Raw genomic sequence first — 26,317 nt, 5'->3', positions numbered from 1 at the left:
TGGTCCACATGTGCTTCAGCAGAAAAAAACCAAGTGTGAGTTTATAACCTTACACTCAAGCCTCTTTTTTTTTTTTTTTTTTTTAAATTACAAAAACATTCAACTTTAATATAAAAAGGAAATCTAATATATTCTTCTAGGGTAAGATAAGCTTCCAGGAGGTGGCCAGAGGCACGCCTGCCTTTGAGTGCCACAGCAGTGCGAGCCGGACGAACAAAGAGAGGAAACCACCGCTCCAAAGTGCGAGCCACACTGGTACACGGATCCTCTACAACTTGTAAAGTGTGTCCCTCTTCTGCTTTAGAAGTGTTTTCCTGCCAGCCGCAGGCTCGTTTAGGCGGTGCAAGAGCCATCCGCTCCCCAGGGACCCACCAGCCACTCTGCAAAGGCACTGCCTGTTCCGGCTCCTTCCACCCGGGTATCCCATGGGATGGGGGCGAGAGCAGACCACGGTCCTCCCCACGGTAAGCAGGTTGGGACCGTGGCTCTGAAAGGCCATAGGGGTTGTGCTCAGCCCATGCCAGCCCATGTTTCCTCCAGACCAGGGTCAGCTGCGACCCAGCAGATGCTACTAAATACAATGCCTTTGAGATGAGCTTGGCATGTTTTGCATCCCAGGGAAAAAAGTGATACATAAGCTGGAGCTGAGAAGTATGAGGTGTTGCCGAAGTGCTCTCAGGCTTCAAACCAAGTTTGACTTAATATTCCCAGGTGAAAAAAATTAAAGAGGACGGAGAAAGAGTGATGGCGAAGATGGAGCCACCGTGGCGTGCAGGGCTCCCCATCGCAGGAGGTGGCTGCAGACCACACTGCTGCAGGGCTGGAGCAGCAAGGAGCATCCCTGGGGGGCCACCAACTCTCTGGGCAGCACCGGCTTTATCACGGACCGAAGGCTTGACAATGTGCTTATAGAAACCCTGAGGCTGCAAGTGCTTTCCCTGTGAAGCCTTGAGCTTCTTTTTTTTTCCTTTTTTTTTTTTTCCTCCTCTCCTTCTTCCTTTTTGAAGTGGTGTTGCCTATTTTGGTAGGCAAGGGCTAATTTCAAGAGGGTTTTTGTTCGCTGAAGACCATGTGGAACAGTGTCAGACATTTGTGTTGTGGTTTCTCAGGGTTCCAGGCCAATTTTTCAGCCTGAGAAGGGAAAAGCCACCCATTCCTGTGATTAGAGCTGAGGAATCGGGCTCTGCAGGCAGACCTTCCTCCACAGCATGCGGCGGCTGACGAGGCACTCGCTCTCCCTCTGCCCCGATGCACCCTTCGTTAAATCTGGTTTAATGTGCTGCAAAAGTCCTTGACAAGAGGCATGTGTGGCTGATGTGAGCATTTCCACCGAGAGCCAGACCCTTTGTTGGGTACAGAGGAGTGGTCAGACCGTCTCCAGCCCCCATGGGTCCCTGACACCCAGAGGACCTCTACAACAACCTCACAACCCTTTATACCAGCACACAGTCCATACAGCAGATTACAATTCAGCGTAAGGTCCTCCCCGTGGCTGGAGGAAGGAGAAAGTGCTGCAAGGTGCATGCTGGACTCTTCGCAAGATTTTTTTGCTGTTGTTTTTAGTCTAAAAATGGCCCTTCTTGGCTGCAAAGCTGGCTGTGGCCCATCCTCGGGAGGTGCCCGATCACGTACAATTCCTTTTCTGGTCTGCAGGTATCTGGAGCAGCAGCTTGACCCCAGTTTGCTATAGGAAGCAGGGATGTTTTTAATCCACTGAAGCCACACGGTCTCTTGCGCAGGCCGGAGGCAGCCCCACGGAGGGGGAATACTGAGCAGCTCCTGCAACGTCCCCCTCACAAAGCAACCACCAAGTTCAACTCGGTCCTCTCCTCCGCCTCCTCCTTGCTACCCTGGTCACGAAACATCCTCTCCTCCAGGAAGGCTCCCCCACGCTGGCAGACCAGTGCTCGTGGCTTTTCCAGCCTTTCTGTACCAGGACCCTTGGAAGCAGCTGCCAGTGGGTCACGCTGCCCCGCTGGCACCCAGCCCCCTTCCTGGGCACCTCATTCACCCGCTCCCCACGCCGCTGCAGGCAGCTCCAGCGTGGCCAAAGCAGAACCTGATGGAACATTTTTCAGCTCAGTATCCCCTAACCCTTGGAGCCTTTTCTTTGTGCCTTTTTTCCCCCCCCTGGGTTTTGTGGCTGTGACTTTAACTGTGTTTGTACGGTGCCGGATAAACCATGTCCTTATCCCTGAATCAGGGGCTGATATAAGCCACGGGGGGTGTGTGTGTGTGTGTGTGAAGCCAAGAGTCCTAAATGCAAGCAGCCACTGGGTTGCTGCCTGCATTAGGGAAAAAAATAAGTAAATAAGCAGAGTGCTGCCTTGAGCAGAGAAATTAGGGGAAAAAAATAAATGAGCAGAGTGCTGCCTTGAGCAGAGAAATTAGGAAGAAGCACAGACTCAAGAAACGCCTGGCAAGCAAACTTTTTTTTAAAAAATGACGTTTTCAAACAGAGTTTCCTGTTCAAGAAACTGGACAGAGAAACAATAACCCATTTGTTGGTGCTCTCCCCACGCAGCGCAGGCGAGGCCCCGTCCAGGCTCCGCTGGGAAGGGGACGTCGCTGCCGGCCACAGAGGGTTTTGTGAGCCCCTGCACAGCACGAGCGCGCACGGATCCGCTCTTCGGCTCCGGCAGGAATCGCTGTTCTTTGTATGAACTCGTCTGCGCGGCAGTAGGAGCTGGGCTGCATCTAAAGACATGTAAACGCAGCTCTATGGTGGTTTCAGCAATCCGATGGGACGCATTTCTGGAAGGAAGCCCGGCTCGTCTCACCAAGGAGCCGGAGCTCGGGAGTTGCTTTGGAGGTCCTTGCGCGGGGCTTCCCACCAGAGCATCCAGCAAGGTGGGAGCAAGACAGACCAGGTGCGAAGCCCCACCGTGACGTAACTCGCAGGCAAATGGATGCACGGAATGGCAGTGGGGGGAGGTGGGAATCGGTGTGGGGGACAGAGCATCAGAGGCACGTTGCAGGAAGGCGCTGCCCTAAACCACACTGCTCTCCGGGTAAATGCAACGCCCCAATCTCCAGGCCAATAAATGTGGTTTCTCTCATGCATTTATACACAAACCACAGAAAAAACAGTGTTTGCCCCTGGGAAATCCCGGTCTGTTAATAACAACGCTGCTGTGTGGAACCAAGCCTCCGTAATTATCCCAGAATTCACTGATTTTTTGCTAAAGGCTCCCGGGGGAAATTCCTCCCCTTCTCATGGATCAAGCCAGAGAGACGACGCTGGGATGCAGAAACTCTCCTTCCTACAGTCCTCCTTTTCCACCCAGAAGAGATGTCCAAGAGCATCTGCTCCACTCAAGCTGTGGCCAGCGCTGCCCGCTGCCTCCACCAGCTGCTAATAAGATCCCTGGTCTGAGGAGCATTTGCCTCCCGAGATCAACAGCATCAGCTTCTGCCACTCGTTAACACTTCAGATGGAGAAAACCCTCTATCAGTTACAACCACTTCAGGACACCAGGCTGGAAGACACACAACCTTTATGTAGCGACATGCAACCTGTTGCGAACTGGGAGTAAGAAAAAAAGGGACCTAAGCCAGCTGACTGGAAGGAGTGAGTGAGAAATCTCTGGAATGGCCTCAAGACACCGGGATCCAATAATCCCTACAGAGTCATTAAAAATCCGTGGAGCAAGTGCAGGGAGACACCGTGCCTTCAGCAGTGACAAAATACGGGACAACGTGCATCTCACGTGACATACGCCCCACGATCACCACCCCACCATCACCAGGGGAATTTCACCCAGAAAGCAACTGGACTTTGCTACAGCACCGGAGCTTTTTCCATCCTCTGACTGATTTGGGTTTTTCTCCTCCCTTGTCTCTTTTTACTCACTTTCACTCATTCAAAAAAGCCACCAGCACAAGCCATTTAGCCCTCCGCTCCTGTAGGCACCACGGCCCAGATTTTGCAAGACAAATTCCTCCACATTTCAGCGTCCCCTGGCCTCCCGCTCTCGGGGGCGCGCACCCCTGTCCCGAGCACTCTCTGTCTGGGCTGGCGATGTCTTATTCCTTCTCCTCCATCTTCCACCAAGAGCATAAAATCTTACCAGCTCCAGGAGATAAGAAAAGCCTGCTGGGTCCCTGAGGCCACTGAGGGGCGAATGCAGTACCCAGTTCCCAACATGAGAAGATGAAATAGGTATTGCCGAGGAGGGACACCTCACGACCGCCCGTATTGCCCCAAATACCGAGCTCTGCAATGCTCCCAGCGGTCCCCAGCAGCAACGGGATAGCCACGGCTGCTATCATAAAACAAGTATTAATTCTTTCCCATTAGTGCTCCAAATTGACTCAGCTCAGCTTTCCGCCTCCTCTACATACCGACAGCATATGCATCCTAAAAATCTGTCCTCATCATCCTCCGAAACATTCCCAATTGCTCAGATATTGCCTTGCACTCGAGTTATGACACAGATTTCTGCACCGGCTAACACGAGACTGTATTGCTCAGCAAACAGGGGGGGACTATGGTTACAAGAAAACATCAAATGCAGAGCAACCAGCCTCAAATAAAATTGCGTAACAAATGGAAACAGCAAACTTGAGGGGAAAATAAAATAAAAAAAATTAATTCGGCTTCAAGGCTGCCAAACCTGAACCATTGATTACAGCGCATTTGATCCATTTGCATGCAGAGAGCTTTGCTTTGGAGCCGAGATGGAAACAGAGTCTTAATATAGCTGGAGAGAAAAATATCCTTCTTGCACTCTGCTAACTGCACTTTGATAGGAAGCAGCCACAGAGCAGATGGTGCCTATATATAATCACCAGACCTATTATCCCAGCCTCTTTTAGTAATTTGAAGGATGTGATAACCACAAGGAGAGCAGCAAATATTCCCCCTCTCTCCCTCCCTTCCCCCTGCTAAGAAAAATATATTAAAAAAAAAAAAAAAGAGGAGGAAGCTATAATTATGGTAACGATTAAAAGAATTTCCCAATGAAGTAAATAACTATTTTGTGCACTGCTCCTTTAACCGAGAAGTCAAAAGTTAATTAAATAGCAGCATGTTACTGAGTCAGGAGAACACAGCAAGTCCCCATGCAGTCGGGAGGGAAACTGGAGTCGCTTCGGCTGAATCCAAGCCCCAGCACTCCCTTCCCTCCCTGGTGCCCTCCTGCCATCTCTCTGCAGCTGCTGTTTGATGGCGGGGTGAAGGAGAGCTCATCTGTCTCCATTTCTTTACTTGCCAAAGCCCAGAGCTGCGCAGTTTCAAAGGATGAGTGATGGAAAGGCAATTCTCTCTGGGGGTTTCTCACCCCACGAAGCTGCTCAGGAAAACATCACAAATCTGATTTTCATCATGTGGTGAGGAAAGGCTGGGGAAACATGATGTCGGGAGGCTGTCGTGGAGGAAGAAAAGGGGTTTCGGGGTGGGGGTGGGGGTCTGCATGCCTCTGCCAGCACAGACCCTTCCTCCCCTTCTGCTGCTGCCTGCTGGGCACCCCAAAAGTTCCTGCTGGCACCTAGGAACCCAGGGGCGAGTTGGAGAGAGCAATCCCTAGCTGGAGGCAGCTGGAGGCATTACTCATCAGGCACACTATGGATATAAGTTACTAGCGGAGGCAATGAGGAGCACCCCTGGGTACGCAGCTCCCAGACGGAGCCCCTGGCCCCATGCCGATGGTGGCTCCAGCGGTGATGCAAACTGCAGACAGGGACCCACGGGTGCTCATGGGGTGATGAGAAAAGCAAAGCTTCCCTCGGGAGAGCAACAAGCTCCTATGCAATGAGTAACCACAGCTTACTGTCATCTATGCCAGTATCCAACAGGCACCGGGGGTGTGTGGTAAAATACACCTGGGTCTAGGAGGGTCCATCCATCAACAAAACCTCCCTGTCAACTGACATGGGAGACTGCCGAGGGGTCTGAGAGATTTACTGGGGATGTCTGACTTTGCTCCACAGCCCAAGAGCATCAATCAGCTGTGCTGGCAGCTTCTGCACCACTTCCAGGTCAGAAGCATGATTCATTGGTGACAGGAATCCCAAGGACTGTAGGATAACGTGCAAAACCATCGCTGCTGCTTCTTAATGCCCCTTCCCGAGACACCCGGGCTGCCGTAAAGGAAAGCAGAGGCGGTGGCGGAGCTGCAAGCTTCAAGCTTCCCCCACCCTTGCAGGTCAAGGATGGTGTCCTACCTGCCACTGCCAACGGACAAGCACCCCACTAAGGGCCATGCAAAACCAGGGCATGCAGTGATTGCACCGGGATCTCACAAGTAGAGAGGGTGGGAGCATTGCTGGGTGCTGCTGGAATAGAAGTTCCCAAAATTAGGTGGCCTCGTTCCAGCCAGGAAGCTGCGGAGCCATCACTGTGAGCAGGGTATGTGAATTCGGGAGCGGTGCCCCGTAAGATGTGCCGGTACATGCAAAGATCAAACCTCACATATACCAGATTTGGAGGAAGCAGTGGTGTGGTCCCAGAGGATGCATGTGTGACGTGCCCTCTTGGGGGACAGGCACGTTCCACCTGCTGGCACCCAGAGCTCCCCCTTCTCTTCACCAGCCACGCAGTCCAACCACCTCCTGCTTCACCGCTTCCCTAGCGATGGAGCGGTTTGCTAGGGCTAGGGCAGGCTGGATTATGTGGATTATTTAAGCGCCTAGAAGCATCATTTGGTGTCACGAGGGCTGGTTGAGGAGCATCAGTGTGGGTCCGCACTTACCAGCAGCCAGAAGCAACCAGCGACATCCCCGCGTGTTTATGTGCCACCCACGGTGCAAACCACCACTGAGCCCAGCCTCGAGCTCCCCTCCCCTCTTTCCTTTTGGGACTACAGTAGGACCCCTCTGCCTCTCGGTGACACCTCTGCCTCTGAGCATCATGGTTGACGAGGGGCCAAGCAGAGGCAGGACCACCAGATCCAGCCCGCTGCCCACGTGAAAACCCACTGGCTGCAGCATGCCTGTGGGAGACGCGTTCGCTTCCCTGCCTACTTGCTCTGCTTGGTGAGCAGGTATCCGTCACTCACTCGACACCCTGCCTACAGCAGGATCGGCGCACAGCCCAAAAGCACTGCCTACTGTAGGCTGCACATATGCCCCCCGTCATCACTTGCTCCCACATGAAAGCAGTGAGCATGGCAGGGAGGACCCCATCTCTGTGCTGATGCCTGGGATAACATCAGCCCTGCTCTGCTAACCTCAATCCCCTAGAGCCATCTGCATCCCCCCAGAGCCATCCGCGTCCCCCCAGAGCCATCCACATCCCCACAGAGCCATCTGCATCACCCTAAAGCCACCCGCATCCCCCTACAGCCAACCACTGCTGGCAAGAAACTTCTTCTGCCCCACTGGCTGTGCCTCCCCTACGAGCAAGGCTACCTGTGAACAGCAAGTCCCAGCTGAACAGGAACAGGAGAGCCACCCTCCCAGATGCTGGCCTGGGGACAAGGACCAACGATAGTCCTCTCTTTTTTTTCCTTCCAGTGCAGACCATGATAGCTGGGAAGACAACAGCTAAGCTGATTAGCTTCAATGTCAGTCTAAGTCCCCCATGGAGATGCACTGCAGGTGGGACCTCAGCACCACATGCCCTCTGTTAGCCACCCTCTTTTCTGGCCAAAGACACAGTGAGGAGAGACCCTCTGGGAGCAAAGAAGTGAAGGAAACATGCCAAAACAGGCTCTGACCACTGCTCGAGTACAAGAGTCCATCAGGATGCTTCAATACCTTGGGTTAGGAAACACTGAACACAGCAGCACGGATGATGAAAGGTGACAGACCAGAAGGCTGGGCCAAACCAACTTCCTGCCCAAAGTGTCTTCAAGCCTCTTCACCTTGAGAACTTGCGAGCAAGTGCACAGCAGAGATCACAGAATCACAGAATTGTTTAGGTTAGAAAAGACTGTTAACATCATCAAGTCCAACCACTAACCCAGCACTGCCAAACCCACCACTAAACCATGTCCCTGAGTGCCACATCTACACAGCTTTTAAATACCTCCAGGGATGGTGATTCCACCACCTCCCTGGACAGCCTGTTCTGACACCTCACAAACTTTTTAGTGAAGAAATTTTCCCTAATATTCAAGCTAAACTTCCCCTGGCACAACTTGACGCCATTTCTTCTTGTCCTATCACTTGGACTGTATGATGGGGCTGCCCTGATCTCTTCCGTTTAGACAACCCCGTTTTCCCAGACTGTACCTTGCTGCTGCACAACTGGATCCCACAGACCCCGGGGCAGCAACCTCCCTCCCTGCACCCAACCAGCCAACAGTCACCTCGGGGGCTGCTCTGGTCCCAGGGCAGGGTGGCTCACCTGACCACCCTGCTTGAAGACCAGGTCTGGGCAATGTGGGAGCTTAGCTGACCGTGGGATGAGCGCTCATAGCTGGCCCATCAACTAAAAACATCCTGCCCAGCAGACCAGCTCATGGAGCATGGGCACAGGTTGCTCTGTTTTGACTCTGGACACCTCACTGCTAACCAGAGGGTGAGGGACATGGCAACTGGAGTGCCCTCAACAGCAGGAAGGGACGCTGGCTGTGAAACACAGCTTTGCAGTGACCACTCAAAGAGTAGCAGCAGATTTTTGCCAGCATTGCTGACACCCCAAAAGGCCATCGCTCTTGTCCTCCATGAGTGCTACCATCTCCAAAGTTTGATGGCTTCCAGGCTGAGGGCAGGTGACTGTTCATCTCCTTGCTTGCTGAGTGATGGTCTGCTGAGCAGCGGACAGTACCTCCCAGGGACCAAGTGCTTTGAATTTATAGAGGGGCCAGGAAATCTGTAGTTAGTGTTCAGAGCTGGAGTAGATGATTATGGTTGGACTCGATGATCTTAAAGGTCTTTTCCAACCGAAATGATTCTATGATTCCATGTTGTCCTTACTCAGTCCTGTTTGCTGTTGTATTTGTGCTTATTCTGCATGGATTTGAGAAAACAACTCTGCTCACATTAGCTTTTTGTACAAAGACTCTGTTTTTAAGCTATGGACTTAGCAAGGTATTGTAGTGATGGGACCCTGGCAAAGTGGGTGACTCCTAGAGATGCTCTCCAACAGCTATGTGCAACACTAGAGGGCATGAGCAAGACAACAAATGCCCCCATCTGCCACCGCTGAAAAGCTCAAGTGTAATAAAGTCCAATGAGCTTTTCTCAGTCCATCAGTAAAAGAGAAAAAACAGCAAGTATTAGAGGTGTCCCCGCCTGGTAGGATGAATGCCAGGGTGCCACGTCTCAGCTCAGAGCACAGACAGCCGAGGAACAAGTTTCTGGAGGCAATCCCCAAGTACAAAGCTAATCTCCCCCTCAGTAAGAACAGTACATTTGTTTGCTTCGCTGTTGTAACCTTATTAAGACTTTGGCACTCTATTTTTGAGCAAGCAAAACGACATGTTTTGCTAACGTATGGGAAGAAACGTGTTGCCCTGCATAAGTCAAACATCAGCTGAGGGCACACAACCCCCTTCAGGTGTCATTGCAAATGTACACAGAGGAGAGCATTGTACCTGCAAGCTGCCCATCAACCCAACACAAACCAGGGTGGTCCTGTGGGTTGGAACACGCAGCTATCCCGTTAGCAACATCAGCTGGGATACTGGGTATGATGACAGGGTTGTCTCCAGTGGTAGGCAGTGAGCTGCTGCACACCAGTGTAGGTGAGGAAGAGTCAGGAAAGCCAAGCTCTGTTCATGCCAAGTTCTTTCTTGGTGTCGTTTCTTCCACCCTCAATTCCCTGATGACCTGGGGAAGAGCTCCATCATCTGTGCTCTCATCAGGGAGACCACAACTGGGACAAATGCAGGCAAAATCCAGCAAGCCACGTCACGCACACACATGCCGACATACAGTTTAGCAGCTGTAGATCTGCCTGCAGGGCAGCAGTTGAGATTGAGTCTCTTCTGAGAAAGAGCAACCCAACAGAAAGCCCTTCCCAGGATGGCAGGGTCTCCGCAAGCCGGCACTGGGTCTGCCCCAGAGCCAGCAGCCCCTGGTGGGATCTTCACATAAGAGTCCATGGGGAGGTCCTTCCTTCTGCAGGCTGCCCTGCTTCCACCAGTATCTCTACATTTCTGTGGTACTGGGAGTTTGATCATCAGTACGACTCGCTGGTGCCACCTGAACATCACTGTGAAACATTAAGCATTTCTCGAGAGCTGGGAGGTGCGGGGGGAGAGCCATGAATCTGGACTGGTGTGCATGGAAGGAAGTACGCTGATTTATTCCTTTTCTTCAGCTCCAGGACAAGACAAGAGATTTTTCTTTTTCAGGACAAGGAGGTTATATAGGTGAGTACTTCTTCTGCATTGCACTGCTCACTCTCCTCTCTCTCTCTCCTCACAGACAAACATCATCAGTTTTCTGGCAGAGACTCGCATGGGAAGGGTGTAGCCAGCCTGAGCACCCGGCATCTTTTCCATTTGTGCAGAAGTGGAAGGGTGGCTGCAGACTGGCAAACAGCTTTGCTGGTCCCAGGACCTCTCTGTTCAACTCACAGGGGAATCCAGGCAGCACAGCGACACTGACACACCAGAGCCTGCAGCACCTCTCCTGTACGAACACAGTCCCAATGCCTGGGATTCCTGCTCCGCAGGATACTCCATAGCAAGGTCTCTGACTGCCACTATCCACCAACAACCAGTGATGCACACCATCACCTTGTCCCCTGGTGCCACCCACACCATACCTCCAGGCATTGGTGCCACTCCAAGCAACCCAGGGTGCACACACCAGGGACATACTGGGTGCTCACCCAAGGACAGGACTGCTGGGCACCGCTGGCCATGCACAGAGATACCACCACTACCAGTCCAGGGACCTCCTCCTCTTTTTGGAAAGACAGACAGGAGATAAGACCCCCAGGCACGCCGGGCTTCAGTAAGACCAAACGCTGCCTACCTTCTCCGGGGCCACCCCTTACTGGGGAACCTGATGTCCCATTGCTTTATGGCAGCACTACAGCCCACACAGAGGCTGGGCAGAGCTGCTGTCCCCCCGGGAGGGTGACAACTGGAGGCACTCACCCTGCCTGAAGTGCTGCCTGTGCCTGGCACTGAGCTGCCTCTTCTCCTAGCCAGGTACTGGCATAAGGATGTCCTCACTCCTCTGTGAGAAAGAGCCAACATCTGGCTCTTAATTTGGATTTTTGGGGCGGTTACTGTTGCTCCTGAAAGACCTTCTGCTCCCGTGCAGAGACTTGCCCCTGGGAACCTGCTCTCCACAGGGAGCTGAAGTGCCCTGGCACTGCACCGGAGGCGAGAGCACAGGAAAACCTCACCATGCCTTGATAAGAGAAGTAACACTGTTATCCCCAGCTTATATGCTGGGAGCAGAGGACCAAGACACTCATCCAGCCGATGCATGTTAGAGCCAGGAATCAAAACCTTACCTCTTCAGCTGTGTTTCAACAGGCTCGCTATTGCCAACTGGAGTTGCTACCACTCTCGCCAAACCTTGTGCTTTTCTATCCCTTTTTGTGCTCACAGACCTGATGGTCCAAATGAGACCAGCATACCCGCACTCCACCTTCTTAGCGCTGAACAAGTGCATTTAACAGCAGACCCTCCTTCTCCTTGGCACATATTTGCTTCCGAGAGGGTGGAAAACACAGGGTTAAGCTACGCCGTACTTCCATCTGACAACCAAAACCCCACATGCCATCAGACCCTACTCAGGTGGAACCAATTACAGGGGAAAGGAAGGAGCCAGAGCTCCCACGCAAGAAGCTGTTGGCCTGCAGCTTTGAAAGCTAGCTGCTTTTTTCTGTCCTTTCAGAGTTTCCAGGCCCTGTCTGCACTGCAAAGGCATTGTGCAACCCAGCCGTTTTGCAACCGCCGCCTGACTCGAGCCGGGGCTCGGGGCTTCACCCTGTCCCACGGTGCCTGGAGCAGCTCTGGCCTCCTGCCCAGCTGCACTCCGAGCCCGCGCCCAGGCTACCTTCCCTCCCGGCACGCTAAAGCCTGGTTTAAAGCTGCAGCTGAAGCTGTGCAGGATGGGCCAAGAAAGCAGTTACAGTGATGCAGCGGATGGGAAGGAGGACGTGAACTTCTGTCGCTTTGGGCGAGCCTGTACCCAGAGCCAAACCCATCGCTTAGCTGGTCCCGCTCCTGGATCACCATTACTGTGGGAAATCCAGAGTGACTCCTTCAGAGTACTCCTGACTTGCCCTGCAAAGGCTGGATGACTCCAACAACACCTCCTCAAGCCTTGGCTAACGCCAGCCAGCACTGTGAAGCGTGAGCTGGAGATGAACCAAGCCTGAACCAAGTCTCAAAGGTCTAGGCTGAGTCAAAGACAAGGGCAGCACAAAGCAAATTGTCACAGGAGCTTCAGCCACCCATTTTTAAACCCTATGCCGTAACAGTGTTACATCTAATTATGCCACAATACCAGAAGAAAGTACCTCAGGCAAGATCACCATGCTGCTCCTCTGGGAAAGACTTTGCCCCGTTTCGGCATCAGGAGCAGGCAGCACCTTTGCAGGGATGGGCTGTGGGAGGCTGTGCGCGGCAGGGTGTTGCTGGATTAAGCCCCTGCCCAGATAAACACCTCCAAGCAAGAGGGAGAATTTAAAAATACTAACATGGAAACCTAAACAAACAGTAACAGTTTGAAGGCTTTGCTTTGGAATAAAAGATTAATAGACCTATTGATTGACTCAAGGGGCTGGGACAAAGGCTGACAGCCGTGTTTGTTTTTTGGCATCTGTCTGTGGACTTACTGTGCTTGTGTCCAAGCAAATATTGCCTTAAGGAAGCTTATGAACTAACACATGAAGCATGGTCGGGTCATCTTCAGCTCAGCCCACAGGCTCCCTGAACATGCTGCCACCAAAATACACTAGCTGGAGTTACAACATCTTAACATTTAGGATTAGACTGGGCTGAAGATGTATTCAGATGCCTCTGCAAAACTACGCCGTCTCAGAAATACATGCTGACCATGCTATGATGCTCAGAGAAAAGGTTCCCTGAACACGGAGTCTTATAAACCTTGCAGCTCAGAGCAGGATGATGTGAGTGAGCTGCCCTGGCACCACGAAAAGCAGCTACTGCTGGGTGCTGGGAAGGACCAGAGCGGGCAAGGGCTGCCACGCCGGCACTGAGGGCAGGGGATGCTGTGGCAAAGCAAGTGGCAGAGATGGAGGAGAGAAGTGGTCTGCCTGCGTCCTACAGTAAAGTGTAGGGCTGCTGCCAGACCCACAGCTGCTCCTGTCCCACCACTGTGCTGCTGCGCCCACCTAATCCTGGGAGAATTTAGGAAAAACCTCAGCAGTGCGGCAGCTTGGGTACTGATGAGTAATTTGGCTGTTGCCTGGGTTTTGGTGCCTTGTGCTCATACTTGCGAACCCTGTTGGGCAAGAGGTGGGTCACTACTTCTGCTAAGAGATAAGTCTGAACACAAAAAGGCTCAAAAGAAACACAAAGGGGTTTTTGAAAAGCGTCCTTCAAGACCTAACACATCTTGCACAGTTACAGCCACTGTCAATGATTAAACTGCCGCACCCATCAGAGCTCCCTGCTTCCAGATCTTGACGTGAGGAACCAGATCTCTTCTGAAGCCATCACTTCCCACTGCCTCCATGATGTGCAAAGCCTCTGAACAGCCAGGCATGCAAGGGAGAGCTGCCCCCACCCCCCAGAAACAACATCCCTGGAGAGGTTTAACAGACTGATTGCAAATACATTCATGGTTCTCACCCTGTCTCCTTGTTAAGCCTTTCCCATGCAGCTTGCTCACTCTGAAACAGCTCTCCTCCGCAGCGCAGCGACCCAGCTCCCAGAGAAGCTGAACATAACACAATCACATGGCAGCAGGAGCTGGGGCTTCACAGACAGGGGATGGGATGGGCATGACGTCCAGAGTCAGCGGAGAAGCTGAGACCCTTCTGCCAAACCCCTGCGCAGCGCAGCAGGCAGCACTGCCTGCAAGGATGGACACCAGAGAGGCAGGGACCAGGGTGCTACAGCAATAAACCCAGAGATGCATTTCGTATCGTTGTTGATTTGAAACACCACCTAAAAAAAGCGCTTATTACAGGAGAGGGAAAAAACCCAGAAGCCTTAAGCGACCATTTTAAAGCTTTCAGCTATTTAATTGTGGCTTTCCACATGCTGATAGAGAAGCCAGCACCCTTGCCGCAAGAAGCCTCTCCTCCCCAAAGCACTCTCTGCATCTCTTACGTCTAGGGGAATGCCAAGTGTCTTGGAAAAAGACCTTCCGAATGCCTCAAAGGGAGGACGCCTTGCAGGTGAGATGGTGGTGGTCACCAAAGGTGATAACCAGGCAGCTGTGACAGCCCTCCAGAGAGGGAGTGGGTGGGCAGAGGAGCTCCTGAACCCCACTGAGAAGATGGCTTTGTTCCTCCTCTCCTAAGGGTGGCTTGTAGGCATCCATGGCTGCTTTAAACACCAGCTATAGCTGCTCTTCGTGCAAAACCAAAGACAGATCTCCAGCCACGGTGCTCTGCAGCATCTCCCAATGTCCCGAGCCTTGGGCTGGGCTCTGCACTGTCCACCGCTCCCATCAAAGCCCGGTGGGGCCCCCAAGGGGAAAGAGCTACCCAACTCTCCTGGAAAACGTTAAGGACTGTATATCTATCTATCTATCTATATATCTATATATACACACTAACCCCCCAATGAGCACCAGCTTCACACTTCTGCGCACTGCAGATACAAGGGTGGTTTTCAGATACGCCCTGCAGATTGTGAATCCCAGCCCTGCTTCCAAAACCGGTGCCTGCGCTTTGGGGCCCCAATGCCATTACCTCCCAGTAAGTCTCCAGGTCACTTTTGGATTTGCCAAGTCCCCCAGCTCACTTCTGGACATGAAGCATCAGCTCCCCGCTTGCTTTAGGAACTCTGAAACGTGAACTGCAAATCTACGTGGAGCTACATGAAATAAAAGGGGCTCTCTTCAATAATGCATGTTTTTTGATCTTACAGCTTGGATGTGTTTCCCTCCCCTCCAGCTGCCAGGTCTTTAAAATCCTACAGGACTAGAGGAACAAAAAAAACCAGTAAAAAAAGGCAGGCAGGAAATCAAAAAGTAGGTAGGGGAAAGGAAAAAAAAAAGTTTTCTATGGCCCACATGAACCTAACCCCTCTGCTAACCACGGCAAAGCAGTATTTTCTAGTGGGATGGGGGGACCATGCTGTGAAGTGGCCGTGGGTGGCCGTTCCCAGAGCTTCCCATGGGTACTTACTGGTGCTTGTGCTAGTGCCGATGGTGTTGATGGTTGTGGGGACGGAGGAGGAGGAGTAGAGGGGCAGATGGCCGTTCTCGCACGCCAGGTTTTTGTCCTGCCAGCTGGAAGCGCTGACACTTATGCCCGAGTCTCGAGAGTTTTGCCATCCGTTGAGTTTGTCATCAGAGTTTTGTCTTTGGTGATAGTAGTGCGTCTGCCCGTAGTCCACCGAATCCGACCGACCTCTGTTCTGGCCGCCGAAGCCACCCGACGTGCGGTCCTCCAGGTGGTTGAGCCACATGGCCAGGGCGCTCCTGTCCTCTAAGGAGGTGGCAGGGTGTATCAAGGCATAGGACAGCAACTGCCTGCTCTCCTCGATGTGTTGGTTGTGTTCGATTGAGTGGGCCAGGATTTTAGGCAAGAGTTTCATGTATTCAACTTTTGCCTCAATGTTGCCAGGCTTCAGTAAAGGCAGGTGGGTTAACAATAGGGAAATCACCTTATCCTTGGATTCCTGTTGCCATTGGTTAATGATTCCTGTGAAAGAATAGAAGAAAAAAAAGAAGAGAATTGAGAAATCGGTAAACAGAGCTAATAAAAGAAATAAACAGACCCCAGCGGGGTAAATATAAGACATGCCAAATGGATGCTTGCATGCGTGATGCCACTGCGTGAGCATCTCCCAGGCAGGGGGACCACCACTCTCTGAAAACCAAGGTCATAGCACCGTGTGCTGAACTGGACACCAAGAGTTACCAGACGCTCCTGAAAATCACTAAAAAAGCCAAATTACATCCACCTCTATCACCACGTAGCTCCACTACCGTTCTCCTAATATTAATCCAAGTCACGATTTGGCCCAAATTTTCCGTATCGTTGCGGATTATACAAAATACTACCCAAAAGCACCTCATGGATAAACATAACCTTTCAAAAGCACTGGTTAGAAAATGGAAAGGGCCGAAGTTCAAATAAGCTAATACGGGTGAGAGCCACGGAGGCCCAAGGGAAGAAGCATCCCAGCAGGGGGGCAATAACCAAAACAGGGTGTTGGTCCATCTGCCAGCCTGGTGTGATAAGATTCCCCAAAGGTATTGAGGAAAGGGCTCAGCTGAAGCAGACACAGAGCTATTGTTCCTCTGATAGTTCACAGAAGATAGGAGAGGTTTTAGAAGACCAGAAATAAAGCAAACACAGGGTTTAGCTTTAAAAATATGCAAAAGGAAGAGGCACGGAATTACAAACTGGCCACTTAACTCAAACTCCGGGAAAACTGATGGAACAAATAATGAAACAACCTATTTGTAAGCACTTAGAAGATAACAAGATGATAAGTGACTGTCCACACCTATTTGTCAAGAACAATTTAATTTCCTTCTGCGACAGAGTAACTGGCCTGTGAATAGCTGGAGAAGCAGTCAGTGCTGTGTATCTTGATATTCATTAGGTGCTACCCCACATGGCTTCCTCAGCAGCACACCAGAAAAACATGCTCAGGCAAAACTATCCTAATGTGGGCACACAGCTCATCAGAAAACCATATGGAGAGAGTCGTTACGGGTGATTTGCCATCAGACTGGGAGGATGTGCTGAGCAAGGAGACTTGTCCTGGCTGTGGCACTACCCAGTATGTCATCAGTGACATGGGTGATGTGATAAATGTATTCAATGTGCGGCTACCAAGCTAGGAAAAATGAAAACACTCCAGAATACTGGACTTGGGAGTAAAACAATGTTGGAGACCTGGAGAAAAGTCAGAAAAAACCAGCTGCATTAAGTAGGTGCAAACATCTACATGCAGGTGGGACAAATCGCTGTGCAGTACCAGGTGGGGAAGCGCCTGGCGTCAGGAAGCATCATGGGCCGAAAATCAGTCAAAATGCCACGTTGCACATAAAAACTGCACCAGCCCACCCGTCATCTGTCTGAGAGGCAGAGAACAGCGTGGACAAGCTGCTCTCCACATCTCCTGGGGACTGCAGTAATAGGTTTGAATGGCAGTGAAGGTGAGTCAGGTCGGTCATGAAGAAACTTACCTCCTACAGTTAGGGCGAGTGATGCACAGGGAGAGACTGCCTACAGACATTGTGAAACCTCCATCACCAGAGGTTTTTCCGAACAGCTTATACAAACACCGGCCAAGGATAGCTCTGGATCTACCTAGACCACCCAACTTCCAGCCCCAGGTCAGTCTCTCCTCCAGAGTTTACCAAACACCTCTATGAAGCCTTCAAACTTCCAGCCCCTGCAGCAGGCTGTGCCTAAGGGTGCCACAACAGAATCATCTGGTGAACTAGGACTTTCATTTGCTTTAAACCCACTAAAGCCCAAAACTTCACCAAGTGAAATGCCCCGAGTTCTCACGTTATTAAGAAAACCCCAAAACTTTACGTTCTCTCTCCCTGTCTGCTATCTCCTATCCATACCGTAGAGGAAGCTGCTCTAAATCATTGATTATCCCTGTATCCTTCATGTGTTTTGGAGCTAAGGCAACCAAACCCGCACCAGTGAAATGAAGATCTGGATGTCCATCAGAAGACCTATGCTGTGATCCAGCAGCTAACCCAACCCTTCCACCACCCTGTGACCCTGAAGAGGGCCATTGCAGTAAGGTCTTTTCCAAATTAGGTCCAAACCCCCTGCACGACGGTTCCCCTACACAACTGCGGTGGTGGGCAGCCCTCGTCCCTCCAGCTTTGCCTTCCCAGTTTCAAGACGTGCAACCATTTTAATAGGAAGCCACTAGATGGCTTGCTGGAAACACCGATGGCTCTCGCTGGAACTTTCTGCAGCAGTATTTACTTCTCTGCAGACCCACCCCTCCTCCAGAGCTGCTTCCCGATCCCACGACAGCGTGCCTGAGCCACCTCGTGCTGCTGTGCCAAGAGGTGCAAGGGACACAGCACGGCACAGCTTTGGTGGGGAAGGAACTGCTTCATTTGCAGCAGAAGCGAGTTTCGGTATGCTGGGTGTGCTCCTGTGCCTGCAGAGATGCTGTGAGGTTGTTTTGGTGTTAAAAAATGGGATATGTAAAAGCAATGCTCAGCCCCAGGGATGCTGTAAAAAATACATGAGCGTGGCGGAACTTAAGGTCCACCAGAGCATCTCCGTATTTTCCATATGCAGATATAACTGCTCCAGGCAAAGCCTCTTGTCATGCTTAATCTGATTTCTCTGTCCCCTCTCTCTGTCTCCCCACCCTGGCCAGCTGCCCAGTGGGTTGAAAACCCATCTTATTTTCTCCCCTCCTCCTGCACAGGGGTGTCACCCGTTCCCTTATCACCCCCCTGTTTTATCATTGCCCTTGGGACGATTCAGCAGCGCTTTCAGGCTGGCACAGCCGAAGCTCAGCCTGGCACCGTCTGTGGGAAGAGGCTGTGGGATTTTGCAGCAGCTCAGATCAACTGAGAAATCAAAAGATCATTAAAAAAAGGCATGCCATGCACTGCTAAAAGAAGCCGGTGCCACTTGTACATGGGAACTGCGTAGCAAAACACATGCAGAACAAGCAGAGCCCGGGTGCAAACTGGGTCCAAGGGAGGAGGAGGATGCAGGGAGAAAGGTGGCCATGCCCAGACTCCTCTTCCTCACTCGGGGGAGAGCTAAGCGTGAAGGTCACCACTGGAGAAACGCAGGACAGTGCCAGAGCTGCTTCTTGGGGAACTTGCCTCAGGCCTCCAAGAGATACAGGGGTTTGAAATCACAGCCCCAAAAGATGGAGTGCTGATCCGAAAGCCCGCAGCTGGCAAGGAGCCGTGCGACCCCCCTGCCCCAGCACGGGCAGGAGCCGCTCTCCTTCTCAGCCAGCAGCAGCATGTGCACAATTAAACAAAAACGGAAAATAATTAGATCTGAAAGAGGTTTGGCTCTGTCTGAGATGGGGTGGTAGGTCAGGCTTAATCCTGTCTGCCAGAAAACAGAGGGATCTGGAGAGGGTGGCCTGGGAGGAGGAAAGCTGGAGCTGCTTCTGGGCAGGGGGAGAGGGGCCAGTGACCCCCCTGAAGCCCCTCTCCCCAATCTCCCCGAACACAGGAGCCCCTGCTTCAGCTCCCTACCTGCTGCCACACACTCCCGGACATCAGGGACGTCTCACCCTCTATCTAAGCCCCCCTGGGTCAGCCATGGTTAAGATGTGTCCCAGTTTTCGGCTGCCATGTCCCAGGGTCCTGGCACACTACTTGCAGTGGTGTATGGGGTCACAGGCACTAATCACATTACCGCCTCATTAGTTCCCCCGGGGTGCTGCTTCAAGGATGCCTGACGCTTTCTCACAAGGCTTTTGATGCTTTAAGGGATGGCAAGACTATTGTTACTTGCAGCAGGCAAATCTAAGCATAGAGAAAGCCCCAAAGTGAGAAACTCCACCTTGCTGCTTTGAAACTCCCCAAAATCCCTGTCCTGCCTCTTGCTGTCATTGCATGAACTCCTTTTGCAGATGAGCTAAAATAACAACTGACCACGAGCACCTTAAGGACCCTGTGACCCCTGTACGGGGAAGGGATGGGAGCTGCTGGTGCCCCCAGAGCAGAAAATCCCCATTTTTATTACAGATCCTTTTTTCTTGGGCGAGAGGCTGAATGAAGATGGGATGTGAAACTACCTTCCAACATAGGATTATTTAACCAATATGATTTTGCTGCTCTAGAGCACAGCTGATGCATGTGCAGAGTGCCTGTGTATAAATAAAGCACCAAATATAGCCGGGTCCTGCTCCCAAGGCTGAAACCTGCACTATGAATAGGTCCAACACTACCCCCAAAACTGGGGCTTTCTGGCTTGAGAAAGAAGCCAGAAAGAAATTAAATTTGTCAATTTAATATGTGCTCATCAGATCCCTCTGTCACAAATCTGCTTGATCCGTTCAGGATCCCTGCGAACTGTTGATTGCCTTCATGTCCAGGGGTGACAGATCTACCTCTGATGCTGCACTGTGGGAAGGACCTTCTTGCCTTCACTTGAACGTGCCTCCCGATAGACACCTGGGTTATTTCAACCACCAGTGAGGCACGTGGAGCTCCCGAAGCTGTTACTGATGGACCAAGAACAGTCGTGGTTTTCCAGCCAGCCTGGATGGACAAAGGGAGGGATACACAGGGTCTCTGTGGATATCCGTAAAAATGCATGCAGCACACTAGTGCCTGCACTTAGAAACCCTGAAGTACCTATCTGCCTAGTTTTTTCTTCTATTTTTGATTTTTGCAAACAGACCTCTGCCCCCCACCTCAAAAACACTGACCCTGCCTAGAGGGATGGCCAAGAGCTGTCAGCATAGGCACAGGGACACGCGTGTCTCACCAGGTAAGCAGGTCTCCAAGGAACAACGACAATGTGGGATACCTCTCAAGGACTTAAAAAGACCCCAAAAACCAACAACCCCAAGAAAGATGAACCTTTTCATTTTGAAAGCAGAAACTGGGTTATCCTCGTGTTGTCACATCTGACTTACCACATTTCACAAGTCAGGCAGACAAATATGCTCACTGGGATTTTGACGAAGCAGGCGAGATGAATGATGTGTAATTTATAAGATAGACAACAGCTCATCACTGGTAACAAGGACAACAATTAAAGACTGGAAGTGTTTTAAAAACTGCCCAAGGATTTTCTGAGTGACAAAGAGTACGTTCAAATAGCAGGCTTGGTATCATTGCTGCACAATGGTAGGTCAGTGCATTTAAGGGCTCCTGTTGCCAGTAAATTGCTCTTAAATTACTTTTTTATTAATCCCTTGTTTTCAGTTTAATACAATTATCCATTCAGAAGTTACCAAATGCCCATTCAGATAATTTGTCCAAGCAAGAAAGGACTAAGAGTTAGATGTGCACATCTGAAGGACACCCACCAAACAGAGCATCTTCACAGCAGGGCTGAATGGGGCGGCACTCTCGGATGTACTCGAGGAGGAAAACCAGGAGCTTGTACCAAAAATTTAGGCTGGGATCCCTGATCTTGCCAAGTGCCATGCAATGTATGAGGGGCTGGAGGGAGGAGGAACTGGGTGCTCCTGGACGGCAACCAAGCCCTCCTAGGGATGGAACGACACTGAGGTTTTCATTTCTTGGATGACCAATAGCAAAACAAATGCAGCTTGTGACTGCTTCAAGCGAGCCTGGAATCGGTGGCCCCAGTGCAGGTGATGGCTATTTCTGGGCTTGCAGCAAGGTTTTGCAGGAGCCCTTCCTCAGCAGCTCACAGAAGAGGCTCCCGTTGTTCGCTGTTTCCTGGATGACCGATGTGGCATCGGCTCCACGCGATGGGCAGAGCTATGTGGAGGCACTCACTTTTTTGGCAGAGGCAGAAAAATCAGCACCCGGACTCCTCCTGCTGTGTAAAAACCCATTAGCACATCACTGCCCACCAACTCCTCCATGCAGGCATGCAAGATGCTGTGCTTCCACCAAAATCACCAAAATCTGTGGTGACCGAGGTCATCACGACTCGGCCCCGATATCTAACACCTACTACAGCCACATGGGTGTCTTCACCAGGGTAAAAGGGGTCAAGAAACCTGACTCTGCACATGACTGCAGCCCAGCAAGCTCTGTTTGGCCAAAATGTCATCTCCCAGTGAACGGCCATCAAGAGACAAACCTCAGCCCTATGTCTACTGGTTATTTGTTCCAATGTCTCCCAAGCACTTCAGTTTGCCTTCATTTCCAGTTGGAATGATCTGGTTTAAGCTTGAATTTATCTGGCTTCAGCTTCCAGAAAAATTCCAGTCTGCATCAAAGAGCTCCTTGATGTCCTGCGTTTTCTCAAGTGAAGGTACTCAGGACTCAGCGCTTAAGTTACCTTCCACTCTTGTTTCTGGTAAGCTCAGCAGAAGCTACGTGTCCTGTTTCAAACAGGTCGTGGCTCTATGCACATTAGTCTGCAGCCCATGGCAACATTTCTGCTGGCTCTATGACTTCCAGCATCCACGTGAATCAGGTCTTACTTGGCTTGGTGAAAAGCATGAGTAAGGTGGAGAGACCATACCCCATCCCACAAAGGGTTGCTTGCAGTGAAGTTAAAGCAGAAGAGCAAAGAATGAAGACGTTCCAACCACCAGCCTGAATTCGCACCACGCAAAAAAAATGCAGGTCACTGCCGGTTCCAGTCTTCCTGCAACTGGATGTACTGGTCTGTGAAATGGCCCAACACCCCACCACCCATCACACAAATCTGCTCTCCAGTGCTGCTGTGGATGTGAACCTCTGCCCTGGCGCCCGCTGCAGCACTTGGCTGTAGGTGAACTACAGTGTGTTTCCAGACAAAGGGGATCATATCATACAATCACAGAATGGTTTGGGTGGGAAGGGATCTCAAAGACATCCAGTTCCAAGCCCCTGCCACAGGCAGGGACACCTCCCAGCCCCATCCAGCCTGGCCCTGAGCACTCCCAGGGATGGGGCATCCACAGCTGCTCTGGGCAGCCTGTGCCAGCGCCTCGCTGCCCTCACAGTAAAGAACTTCTTCCTACTGTCTAACCTAAATCTGCCTTCTTTTAGTTTAAAAATATTCCCCCTTGTCCTGCACTCCAGGCCCCTGTAAAAAGCCCCTCCCCAGCTTCCATGTCGGCCCCTTTGGGCACTGGCAGGTGCTGTCAGGTCTCCCCGCAGCCTTCTCTTCTCCAGGCTGAACAGCCCCAACTCCCTCAGCCTGTCTCCACAGCAGAGGGGCTCCAGCCCTCTGAGCATCTCCGTGGCCTCCTCTGGACTCGCTCCAGCAGGTCCATGTCCCCCTGATACTGGGGGCCCCAGACTGGACACAGCACTGCAGGAGGGGTCTCACCAGAGCGGAACAGAGGGGCAGAATCCCCTCCCTCGACCCGCTGGCCACGCCGCTGGTGATGCAGCGCAGGGTACGGTTGGCTTTCCGGGCTGGGCCATGCTGAGCTCCTCGTCCACCAACACCCCCGAGCCTTCCTCAGGGCTGCTCTCGATCCGTTCTCTGCCCAGCCTGTGTCTGTGCTTGGGATTGCCCCCACCCACGTGTGGGACCTTCAGTCATCCAAATCATAGAATTATTTAGGTTAGGAAAGACTTTTAAGATCATCAAGTCCAACTGTAAACGGAACAAACCTGAGAGGTAAAGCAACTAAAATGTTTTTGCCTTGCACTGGAAATGGGTCTCTGGGTACGTGGTGTTGAGTGTCTAAAAAAGCAAATGGGTGACCTGTGGGTTTGGCTGGAGAGGAATCTTAATGGAGAAGTTTTCCACCAACACCCCCGAGCCTTCCTCAGGGCTGCTCTCAATTAAATCAAGAGATTTAAATTATTATTTGCAGTAATTAGCACCTGCATGCTGACCCATTCACAGTACTTTGTTTGGGTGGATTTACATAATTTTCTTCCTAAACCAGCCTCACTCAAAAGACCAACATTAAAGAAAACAAAGTGAGATCCCTGTTGGAAACCCTCCCTGTGCCCCCTCCAGAGCACATCAATACCCTCGCCGTTAAACCTGGCAGCCTTCTCCCTCCCCAAGAGGCCAAATAATAAGAATTTCAGCATGTGCCTTTTGTTATTGCAACTGACACTAATAAAAAGAAAAATATCTTGACAATAAAGGCTATTGCAGACTTGCCAATTGCATAAGACAGAGATGCAAGCTGACATCAAAGTGCCGGTGAACCTGAATGCTGCTCATCTCACCAAAAGCAATCCAAAACCACAGCTAACACCAGGCAGGAAGACACCAGTGATGTTTCTAAGCACATCTATGGCTGGGAGGCTGCAGCGTGATGTGTAAACGCTGCCAACCTCCCCCTGCTACGTTCAAACAGGTCTGAATTTATGCCTGCGCTAGAGCTGACCTCAGCATGGAGCGGAAGGACCTAATCCTATATGTCTGAAGGCAACGGGAGCCGTGCCAAACAGCATCGTGCCTGCTGGATCCGGCACCCGCGGCTTCCTGGCACCTCCTGTGTCTCTGCGCTGCAGCGGCTGGGAGAGGCCAGCTCTGCATCCCGGGGACTGCTTCTGCCTAGGTCCCCAAAACCACTCGTCCTGGTGGATAACGTGGGATTTGAGAGAGGAAAAGCCAAGAAAACCTCACAGTTGGCTTTTTGCTTTTGCTCCCTCCCATGTGGGTCTAACAGCCCAACTTGGGAGAAATTTAGGGAATAGCGGCGAAGCTCTTTCCCTGTAACAAGCCTTGGTAAGGAGCTGGGAACAGCCAGAAAGTCTGCAAACAAGCCCCAGACAGCAGAAGGGCTTGGGGGCTGCTATTGTGGCAATCAGGGCTCTGCACTTCCCCTCCTGAAGCACCCACCCCAACAGCTATCAACCTCTAGGTCCAAGGTGGCTCCACAGCTTCATGCTACCCCAGCATCTTCAGTCTCTAATGAGATATCAAAAGGCAATCACTGAATTCCCCCTTTCCCTAGCTGGTCAGCTTCTGTGCAGATTTAAGTGCAGATGACCTCTCTGAAGGACAGAAGCACATTCTGTCCATCAGCATCCATGAGGAAAGGACAGATAGATGGCAATATACACCTCGCATCACACAAGGCATGAGCATCATCTCCCTTCTCCAGTGCCCACAACCCACCTTGCACCCTGGCTGACGGTGCCAAGGAGCACCAGCACTCGACGGAAAATTTGCCGGTGAGGCACTGCAACCTATCGGTTCACATGGTGCTGGCTCTCCTCCGTGTTTCCAGCAGCTACATCACATTCTAAGAGGCTAAAAATACACTAAGTACTTTCCTAATGTTTCTCTTCCACCCGAGCGGTTGCTGCAGAGAAGCTCTGAGCAGGAGGAGAGGTGAACAGACCAGTGTGGATGCAGGGAAGAGATGCCATAAAAATAGAGCAATAGGCACAGCATGTCCTGCAAAAGGAGGTGGCTGGAGAAGTCCTCACTACAGGCAATATCAGTTCTGTAGAAAGAGAAAGGCAAGAGCCACACAGCCATGAAAAGCAAAGTGTTCCCAACTGTACTGCAGGATTCAGTGCCGACCGGAGCACAGAGGACTTCACCAAGGAGCAACTTCTCTAACGACTGAGATTAAGAAGCTCCATGGAAATTAACTATGCAGTATCTCCTTGACTTCTTAAATGGAATGGTGCAGATTTAATTAACTACTGAAAACAATTCTGTCCAAAAGACACAACCTCCTTGCAACCGCCCCCAGCATCTCCCTGCGCGCAACAGGCAAGCCCTTCAACAGCCACTGTCGAGGCAGCAGGGATGGGTTTGCCGGTGCAGCTGGGTGGCAAGAGGCACGCTGGCCATCGGTGGCCTTATTTTCTGTGCTTCACAGAAGGGGCGTCCCTGCTGGGCAGTGCTCTGAAACAAAAGGTGCCTTGATGGTGAGGTGACTGTGGATGAGCACCGGGGAGCTGGCTGCTGCACGCTGAATGTCCTTCACGTCTCAAGAACGGCCAATTTCTTGCAACTTTTCTTGGGAAGCCAGGCTAAGGAGCAGGTGACCATATGACACGCAGCTTCTGGGGAGAAAAAAACCCCAGAAACCCTGTGGGGGATAAGACATGAGCCCTACCCACCTCGTTGCCCTTTTAAAGGCAGTTCTCTTTGGGCAGCAAGTTCAGCTGTTTATTACCAGCAGCTCTCCTCTCCATCAAGCTCTCCAAAGCAAAGGCAGCCCCGTCAAGCGTTTGGTTTGTAGCATTGTCTCTTCTTTGTGTGGAAGACATGACTGGAAAGGAGTATCTCAAGCTGAGGCTGCAATTCTTGATCTCACAGCAGGGACAGCATTAGCAGGAGTCGGGAATTTTGGCACTGAAGCCAGCCTCAAAGACAACCCACGACCAGATCCCCCCAAACAGGCTGATGAAACCCCACCGGCAGACAGAGCAGCAGGACAGGGAGCTCAGCGCTCTCCATTTGGGTTGTAAACTCCAAAGGGAGCAAAATGCCCCTTATTTTGGTCAGAAGCAGAGCCCACTGGGACATCCCTCAACAAAACATCCCTTATTTCACACTGACAGCCACCAAGGACAGAAGAGCCCAGATCTACTGCGCTGCAGAGCAAGTAGAAAGAAAAAAGATTTTCACATTTTTGACACTATTTTCCCCCCCTACCTCGTGAGCTTGCCACTTGCCACAGCTCCAGTTATTAGGAGGCTGTTTGTACAAACCCAGAAGCAATATATTTTTAGCACTGGAGAATCGCATGGCACGATCATTAAGTGTGCTTCTGCAGAC

General features: G+C 51.5%; 1 protein-coding gene across 3 annotated transcripts in view; it reads right to left on the bottom strand.

The window, feature by feature from the left end:
* The window catches only part of SAMD4A (sterile alpha motif domain containing 4A), a 109,472-nt gene that overhangs the window by 28,463 nt on the left and 54,692 nt on the right, over nt 1–26,317 (bottom strand). For all 3 annotated transcript variants that reach the window (XM_055798017.1, XM_055798024.1, XM_055798022.1), the window contains exon 3: nt 15,182–15,700. In XM_055798017.1, the coding sequence (XP_055653992.1) occupies nt 15,182–15,700 (519 nt within the window). The remainder of the gene's footprint in view (nt 1–15,181; nt 15,701–26,317) is intronic.

Source organism: Falco peregrinus, chromosome 1, assembly GCF_023634155.1.
Source record: "Falco peregrinus isolate bFalPer1 chromosome 1, bFalPer1.pri, whole genome shotgun sequence".
In the NCBI taxonomy this organism is placed as follows: domain Eukaryota; kingdom Metazoa; phylum Chordata; class Aves; order Falconiformes; family Falconidae; genus Falco; species Falco peregrinus.
Note: the sequence above shows the minus strand (reverse complement) of the source record. Positions and strands in the feature narration are given on the sequence as shown.